This window comes from Trachymyrmex septentrionalis, unplaced genomic scaffold, assembly GCF_001594115.1.
Source record: "Trachymyrmex septentrionalis isolate Tsep2-gDNA-1 unplaced genomic scaffold, Tsep1.0 scaffold76, whole genome shotgun sequence".
In the NCBI taxonomy this organism is placed as follows: domain Eukaryota; kingdom Metazoa; phylum Arthropoda; class Insecta; order Hymenoptera; family Formicidae; genus Trachymyrmex; species Trachymyrmex septentrionalis.
Genome location: NW_017305947.1, coordinates 1,616,453 through 1,626,179, shown reverse-complemented (window position 1 = coordinate 1,626,179; position 9,727 = coordinate 1,616,453). Strand labels below are relative to the sequence as shown.

Genomic DNA, 9,727 nt, shown 5'->3' with positions numbered 1-9,727 from the left:
TAGATTGATATATATATAGAAATATACATATATTTTATATTAAAATATATATATATTTTTTAATCAAATAGCATAGAGATGTGCTCCCCGCATTTCCTATAAATAAATAAAAATTCATTTAGAATTGAAAAAAATTCATTTCAACTTTTATGAATCCGTATTTCTAACATCTAAGTCCATTAGAATCCATTTTAATCCATTCTTATTTGCTGGATATATTTGAACTTCATAATTGCAATTATTTACTCTTTTGGATTGCTTTCCCGAATATCTATGGATAATACTTTTGAGTCAGTTCCAGCTGAAAGGATTACATGAGGTGTTTCAGGATGCACAGTCAATTTATACGATTTTCCATCATGTGTCGCCAATTTTGTCAATATGTTGTTTTCAATTTCTAACAAACATACCGAACTATCTTCACCAGAAAAGGCCACATAATTGTCTAATGGCAACCACTTGGCCTAAACGCATAAAATTAGAAATTAGAAAAACTAATTAAGGCTACATTCTAAAACGTCCTTCACCGAGAAAGATTTTACTCAAATATATATTTGCAGTATACGAGGGTCGTTTGAAAAGTCCGTGCAAAGTCACTGCTGATGGCACTACTGGCGCCTATCAAGGTTAGATTTAGTTAGTAGCATCTCTTGGAGGAACACACACCAAGTTACAGCCAGATCGGTCTATTTGTTTGTGTTTGGCATTCATTTGAATCGAGGAAGTCGAGTGATTTTCAATAACGCACCAGCTCACACCTCAGCAGTTGTGGTCGCAAAATTAATGGAATTAGGGTTCCAACTCGTCTCACATCCCCCCTACTCTCCAGACTTGGCTCCCTCGGACTACTATTTGTTCCCCAATATGAACAAATGGCTGGCGGGAAAAAGATTTTATGGAAACGAGGACGTGATTGCAGAAACAAACCCCCCTCGACTTCCTCGATTCAAATGAATGCCAAACACAAACAAATAGACCGATCTGGCTGTAACTTGGTGTGTGTTCCTCCAAGAGATGCTACTAACTAAATCTAACCTTGATACGCGCCAGTAGTGCCATCAGCAGTGACTTTGCACGGACTTTTCAAACGACCCTCGTATATGTTACATATATTATAGATTTCGAGTAAAAGATCCCTTATAGAGGAGATTTTGGAATGAAATCCATAAAAAAAATTATTGAAAATGTTTTTTTATATACCCAGCAAACGAGATTGAATTTAGATGGACTGAAATTTTTTTTTATCCAAAGGCTCGTATTTTGAATAGCAAAAACTTTATTTTGGATTTAATTGAATTTAACTGAATTCAATTAAATTTAATTGGATACAATTGGATTAAGAAATTGCATTTTCTATTAAAAAATTTGAATTAAATAATATTTACAGAGCACAGAAAAAGCTAATATTATTTTTGAAATTAATGGCATAGAGATATTCTCCATGCAATTCCTATAAATGAATATAAATGCATTCAGTATTGTAAAGCATTCATTTTAACATTCGAGAATGAATATTTCTGAAAATCTGAATTCATTTCCATTCTTGTTTGCTGAATAATTACATCAAAGTAACTATTATACGACATTCTAATTGCAATGTTATATTTAATTAAAAATACATACATCTAAGACGAAGATGTCATCATCAATTGGAAAAATAAAGCTTTCTTTCCCTATAGCCCAATCCCAAATAGAAAACTGATTAGAATCGGTACACATTAATAAATTTCCTTTGTGATTGAAATTTAAGATATCTATCGTTTTAGGCTATAAATAATAATCTAATGTACAAAATGCATACCATTAAATAATGATATGAGAATAGCTTGATGCTACTTTCAATAGAATGTATAAATCTAGGGTAGTTAAATATACATTTACAAAATGAATATTTTACCTTTACGGGTGGATAAAGTTTATACATAAGTTGGAACTGCTCTACTGCGTATAAAGAACTATAGAATCGTCTTTCGAATAATGGATTGCTACCTATTTGACGATTTATCATTTCCGGTACAATATGCCAATTAGGAGATTTTTTCTTTAATTTTAAATAACCGGCTACTTTTTTATTAGTCTCATCTTCATCTTTATCTTCTTGTTGTTTCTCACTGATATTGCACACACTTTCATTTAATTTTTGTCGCTTATTCAAACTTTCGTCCGACTTTTCTATTGATGTATCGCTACCGGTTTGTACTTGACATTTCGAGATACTTCTTTTGTTTTTATTCTTTTCTGTGTGCAATCTGCTTGCATCGTCAGTATAAGAAAGATATGAACTATTATCTTGTGAGGTAGTAGCTTGTGCTAAATCGACCAAATTTTGACTGGTATCATCCGGTACTTCACTTTCAAAGTTCATTTTATACAAAAATTTTTTTTGTTTATCTAAACAACAATTATTTCATCAAAATACATAATTTACATTGAAAACTTAACTATGGTGTTCTAAAAATATATTAATTCCCAATAATTAATAAACTTTTATTACATATTATATTACATGTACATAAATTAAAGTATTAATGAAACATATATTTGAGTAAATTATAACAAAAAAAAATCTAGAAAAATGATTTTCGATTACTTAAAATGAATATTCATACCTTTTGTTCTTGATTAAGAATATATCAATAATGAAAGAAGTTTCCTTGACACAGTTTTCTTATAATTTTCTTATAATTATATAAATTAGTTCAAATAAGATATGTGGAATACAAAACTATTTATTTCAATAAACTCAACAAATCGAGATCATTTATTGACAAGCTTTATTTCGCTAATTTGACATTTCTGAAGAACAACGAAACATTCTCATTATCATAACTTTACAATGTCAAAACTAAATTTAACATAAACTATTTATTTCTTGTGAATTTTTATATCGTCTTTGATGTTTCAAGGAGATAAAATATTTTTATTATTATATTTCCAAAAAACAAAACTAAAAATACGATTAATGTAAAGCTACAAATGTTGAGAAGCATTCTTCGATTAGACAATTGGAAAATTAAATTAGAAAATTAAATTATGATCGAATAGGATTAGGATAAAAGTATATCTGAACGATTCTCGTTGACAGGACACTCACCTCTACTTTCCCTGTATGGCCGTACTCTATTTTTACAAAAGTATAATTCACAATTTCTCTGTTGTATCAAACTCGATATGGGAGTTTAGTAAACGAAATGATGATAATCAAAAATTAGTGCATTCAAACGTTTAATTTACAAGTTAAAAATTTTCTTTGCTCTGATTGGATGTTACTTCTAGATCTACAATAGTGTTTCGTCAAAAGTCCTTCTTTTTCTATTTTTTCCTTTGATTGACGTTGAGATAAAAAAAAGTCGCAAAAACAGAGTATGCGACAGATCTATAAATTTTTATACTCTACAAGTCCAACAATTTACAATAAAGGTTTTAAGGCTTATGAAACTGACCAATTACAATCGAATGCGAGAAGAATAATTATTATTTGTCCACTTCTTATAGCTAAATGTTTAAAGATCTATCGTAGAGCTGTAACTATGCATTCTAACAAAGCTGTAAAATTGCGGATGGAACAATGTAACAACTTAATTGCTAATTGATAATTTGTTATTTTAACAAAGAAACATATACAAAAAATTAGGAAAGTAATGTAGTATATGTAATACTTCTTTTCAAAAACTGAAACCTATTACATCTTGAAATGTTCAAGTAAAGATCACAAAGTGAATAAATTTTTATTATCCAGCAAATGAGAATGGATTAAAATTTGAATTGAAGTTTTTTTCTATCCAAATGCGTATTTTAAAATTCGAATACTTTTTTGGATTTAATTGGATTCAATTAAATTCAATTAGATTTAATTATCAATACAATTGGATAGAAAAACTGCATTTCCTATTCAAAATTTTGATTCAAGCCATATTCACAATGTACAAAAAAGTAATATTATTTTTAAATTGAAAGGCATAAAAATATGCTCCATGCAATTCCTATAAACGAATAAAGATGCTTTCAGGATTGAAAAATATTTCTTTTAACATTCGTGAATTGATATTTTTAACAAATTGAATCCTCTCAATTCATTTCAATCCAATCTCGTTTATATTTCACGACATGATGTTATACAATAGAATTTAATACATTTGTGAAGCAATTAATATAAAAAAATGCAATACGCTATATACGACTTACAATATTCATTAATTATTAAAAAACGAAAAATGAATCATAAGAGTAAAGCACGGTATCTAATGCGCAAATATATCTATTATTGAATGATTTATGTCTCTATTCTAATTAATTAATTGGTTACAATTTTGATTGTGCATCAATTATCACTCTGCATTTAGATTTGTCATTTTTCCTCTTCAATATAAAAAGACACGTTACACATGTAACTCTCGTCACAATATTAAATCGTTTTCGGATAGCTTATCTTCGACAGAGTTGTCAGACTCGGAGTTACCGAAATTACTACCATGATCACCGACATGAATGTCATTGGTATCATCTTCGTCTTAACTTGAATTTGAATCGTAATATGATGGATTCGCATAAAAATACTAGAGAAAACATGACAATGTGTACAGTCAATTTTATCTGAAGAATGTGATAGCAAAAATTGTCTGTAAGATAACAAGAAACATAGAAAAAATTATATAAAAAAAAATAATTTTTACATACATACCATCCCGAATGACTCCATTACCGAAAGTTTTCCTGTCGAAGGTACCCATAGTTTAACGTTGTCATCATGTCCACTTGTCGCAAGAATGGGAATATGCGGATGACTCTCCAAACAAGTTACCTATAAATTAAATTTAAAGAAATTGCTTTTTCCTTTTTCAGACTACAAAAAAAAATTTGTTTATATTAAATTTATGAAATAGAAAAACTTACGTAATCTCTCTCTACTGTCATACCTCGTATAACAGATTCCGAATTTTTTTCCCAAATCCATATACATTCATCGGATATTTTAGCTACAATATATTCGCTTTTAGGTCCGAAAAAAGTACCATTAAATACTGTAATTAATCAACAAAAAGCATGAGTAATTAATTAAATATTAATAAATCGGAATTATTTAAAGCATCAGTTCTATCAACTATATTAACTAATTGTAAAAGAGATACCTCCATAAAAAGATATTTTTTTAGAAATCTTTAATTAGAAACACACACACATACACACACACGCGCGCGCGCGCACACACACACACACGCACGCACGCACGCACGCACGCACGCACACCAACACACATACAAATTAATTAAAAAGTGTATTACCGAAATCTATTTTTTTATGTTATACCAGTTTTATTATACCAGTTTTTATCTCATTGAACGCGCATAAAAATAAATGTTTAAATATTAAAAAGATTTATAATGATGGTGAATAAAAAATAATGTAATTGTAAAATAATGTAATTGCATTTTATGTATAATCTTCTCCACACACCACTCTCATACACATGACCGTAATCTCCACGTGATGACGTTATTAATCTATTAAATAAGAATGAGCCCCTCATATAATATGAAGCAAGAATTTCTGTTCCGTTATAGTTATACGTAGCAGACGTTACAAAACCAATTTTATATTTTTCCTAAAACATTTAAATTAGATATCTAGGTAAATAAACCTATGTAATAACAAATAATACGTAATATATTGTAATATATTGTAACATATTGTAATATATTGTAATATATTGAATAACAAAATAATATGTAATATATAATGTAATATATTGCATTTATTATAAACTTTTATAGTAATAGATTTAATATAAAACGACGTACTACATCATAAGGCCATAGTTTATAAAGCGGTTTTGAAACTTTACGCCGATCGTATGCCGTGACACAATAAGAATGACCAGCAACGCAAAATTCATTACTATTTGAAGGATTAGAATCTATACTGTGTAATACTACATTTAACGAATTTTCCTTTATTACAAGTAACCTATGAAAAAAAAATTATATATGTTATAGAGGATTTATTATAAAAAAGTATTATAATAAAGAAAAATTAAAAAAAAATTTTATCGTATAAAACTGAAACCCGAGGTACATATATATTAATTGAGCCTACTAATTGTAACTGATCAGTTCAGCAGTTATTGAAATCTAATAATCTTGAGTATCATTTACAATTGAAATCTTGATATAAGAAAGTAATACAGTAGACATACGCTGCAAGATCTAAACATAAAGCGCATAAAAAAATATAAATATAACCAGCAAACGAAAATGGATTAAAATTAATTGGAAATTTTCAATATATTCGAATCCGTATTTTAAATCCATAATAATGGATTGGATTCCAAATATTTTTATATATAAAACTTTAAATAAATTAATGTAATAATTATATGTGAAATTCTATTATTTTAAAACTTTTATACAAAAAAAACATATGCTATGTAATAAAAGAAAAGTGTAAATGAATATTACAATATATAAAGTAATTAATATAAAAAAACATTAATATAAAATATACATAAAGGCAATTAATTTATTAAAAATCAGAAATTTATATACGTAACATTTTTTATATTTATTTAAGATGTGTTTTTATGTTTCTCTTAATTATTAAATGATGAAGAATTTTCATGATAAATTTTTACGGCACAACTTATTCTTAACTCAGTTGAATTAAAATGTGAAATTTCTTTTCATATTTTTGAATAAAGTATCATTCATATTGCATATTTAAATGGAACAATGGATTCTCTAAGCACAATTTTGAATTAAACTGTATTGATGACACATTTTAAATAAAAAATTTTTTTCATATTCAACTGCATTTTCTATAAAAAATTTTAAATTAAGTAGTATTCATGATGCACACACTAACACACATAAAATACTATACATTATATTATTTTTAGAATATTATTTTTTATAAGTATAGAAATATACATATATTTTATATTAAAATATATATTTTTTTTTTAATCGAATAGCATAGAGACATGCTGCCCGCAATTTCTATAAATAAATAAAAATTCATTCCGAATTGAAAAAAATTCATTTGAACTTTTATGAATCCCTATTTCTAACATCCAAATCCATTATAATCCATTTTAATCCATTCTTATTTACTGGGTATATTTGAACTTTTTAATTGCAATTATTCACTCTTTTGGATTGCTTTCTCGAATATCTATGGATAACACTTTTGAGTCAGTTCCGGCTGAAAGGATTACATGAGGTGTTTCAGGATGTACAGCCAATTTGTACGACTTTCCATCGAGTGTCGCCAATTTTTTCAATACGTTGCTTTCAATTTCCAACAAATATACCGAACCATCTTTACCACAAAAAGCCACATATTTGTCCAACGGCAACCACTTGGCCTAAACGCATACAATTATAAAAGGAAAACTAATTAAGACCACATTCTAAAACGTCCTTAACCGAGAAAAATTATACTCTAATATATATTTGCAGTATATATGTTACATATATTATAAGTACATTTTGAGTAAAACATCCCTTATAGAGGACATTTTAGAACGTGTCCATGAAAAAAATTAATAAAAATGTTTTTTTATATAAACAAACAAAACGAGATTGGATTTAGATGGATTGAAATTTTTTTCTATCCAAAGGTATATTTTGAATAGCAAAAATTTATTTTTTGGATTTAAATGGATTCAATTAAATTTAATTGGATGCAATTGGATTAAAAAATTGCATTTTCAATTCAAAATTTTGAATTGCACAATACTCACAATACAGAGAAAAAACTAATATTAATTTTAATTGAATGGCATAAAAATATGCTTCATGCATATAAATGAATAAAAATGCATTCAGGACTGAAAAGCATTCATTTTAACATTAGTGAATTAATATTTCTGAGAATCTAAATTTATTTCAATCCATTCTCGTTTGCTAATTACATCAAAATAATTATTATATAACACTCTAATTGCAATGCTACATTTATAAATACATACATATAATACACAGATGCCATCAATTGGAAAAAAGAAGCTTTCTTTCCCTATAGCCCAATCCCAAATAGAAATCAGATTATAATTGACACACATTAATAAATTTCCTTTGTGATTGAAATTTAAAATATTTATCATTTTAGGCTATAAATAATAATCTAATGTAAATGCATACCATTAAATAATGATATGAGAATAGCTTGATGCTACTTTCAATACAATGTATAAATCTAGGGTAGTTAAATATACATTTACAAAATGAATATTTTACCGTTACGGATGGATAAAGTTTATACATAAGTTGCAACTCTTCTACTGTATATAAAGAACTATAGAGTCGTCTTTCGAATAATGGATTGCTTCCTATTTGGCGATTTATCACTTCCGGTATAATATGCCAATTAAGACATTTTTTTTTTAATTTTATATGATCAGCTTCATTTTTGTTCTTCTCATCTTCATCATTATGTTCTTTTTGTTTCTCCTTTTCATCCTCGTTAGTAGCTTCCCATTTATTCAAATTATCTGTGCTCAAAATTCAAACTTTTACATTTTACCAAATAATGCAAATATTTGAAAAAATATAAAAATACCTTTGTGTCTACATGGATTAGATTGGAAATTATTAGCAGTTGCTGATCCCATTTCTAAATTTGAATTCGATGATTCGTTCTTAACCGACTCATTTATTAAATGATAATTTTGCTGCTCCACTATTAATGTACTTTTTTTAAACGACACTGTATTGTCACTTTCTCCACTGGTAATGAACACACTTTTATTTAATTTTTGTCGCTTATTCAAAATATCGTCCGTTTTTTCTATTAATGTGTCGCTACTGGTTTGTACTTGACATTTCGAGATACTTCTTTTGATTTCATTCTGATCTATGTGCAATATATTTGCTTCGTTAGTATAAGAAAGACCTGAACTATTATCTTGTGAAGTAGTAGCTTGGGATAAATCGATCAAATTTCCACTGGTATTATCCGGTACTTCATTTTCAATGTTCATTTTATACAAAAATTTTTTTTGTTTATCCAAACTGTCAGAGTTTATTTCACCAACCTACACAATTTTCATCGAAAACTTAATTATAGTGTTCTAAAAATATATTAATTCCCAATGATTAATAAACTTTTATTACATATTATATATTACATGTACATAAATTAAAGTATTAATCAAACATATATTTGAGTAAATTATAAAAAAAAATATCTAGAAAAATGATTTTCGATTACTTAAAATGAATATTCATACCTTTTGTTCTTGATTAAGAATATATCAATAATGAAAGAAGTTTCCTTGACACAGTTTTCTTATAATTTTCTTATAATTATATAAATTAGTTCAAATAAAATATGTGAAATACAAAACTAATTTATTTCAATAAACTCAACAAATCGAGATCATTTATTGACAAGCTTTATTTCGCTAATTTGACATTTCTGAAGAACAACAAAACATTCTCATTATCATAACTTTACAATGTCAAAACTAAATTTAACATAAACTATTTATTTTCTCGAGATCATTTCTTGTGAATTTTTACATCGTCTTTGATCTCTTTCAAGGAGATAAAACATTTTTATTATTATATTTCCAAAAAACAAAACTAAAAATACAATTAATGTGAAGCTACAAATGCTTTGAAGCATTCTTCGATTAGACAGTTAACAGAGTTTGAATGAAGATGGAATGTTGGAATTAGGATATATTCGGATGATTTTCGTTGACAAGACACTCACCTTTACTTTCCCT

General features: G+C 27.1%; 2 protein-coding genes across 2 annotated transcripts; both read right to left on the bottom strand.

Moving 5' to 3' along the window:
* Window positions 1–1,645: 1,645 nt before the first annotated feature.
* Window positions 1,646–2,378, bottom strand: LOC108754097. The gene is made up of 2 exons (XM_018496147.1): window positions 1,990–2,378; window positions 1,646–1,698 (listed from the first exon to the last, which is right to left on the bottom strand). The coding sequence occupies exons 1-2, from the start codon at window positions 2,363–2,365 to the stop codon at window positions 1,646–1,648; spliced, it is 429 nt and encodes a 142-aa protein (XP_018351649.1). The 5' UTR covers window positions 2,366–2,378.
* Window positions 2,379–4,397: 2,019 nt separating this feature from the next.
* Window positions 4,398–8,977, bottom strand: LOC108754096 (DDB1- and CUL4-associated factor 8-like). Its single transcript, XM_018496146.1, is given in 9 exon segments — window positions 4,398–4,556; window positions 4,682–4,801; window positions 4,894–5,021; window positions 5,455–5,602; window positions 5,799–5,964; window positions 7,143–7,360; window positions 7,967–8,107; window positions 8,235–8,488; window positions 8,557–8,977. Coding segments are annotated over 9 exon segments (1,755 nt in total).
* Between the last annotated feature and the right edge of the window lie 750 nt (window positions 8,978–9,727).

Coding starts and splice junctions, on each gene's coding strand:
- LOC108754097 (XM_018496147.1), bottom strand. CDS start 2,365: ATGAACTTTGAAAGTGAAGTACCGGATGATACCAGTCAAAATTTGGTC. Junction 1,699..1,989: donor AATGATAAATCGTCAAATAG/GTAGCAATCCAT, acceptor GATTCTAATCAG/TTTTCTATTTGGGATTGGGC.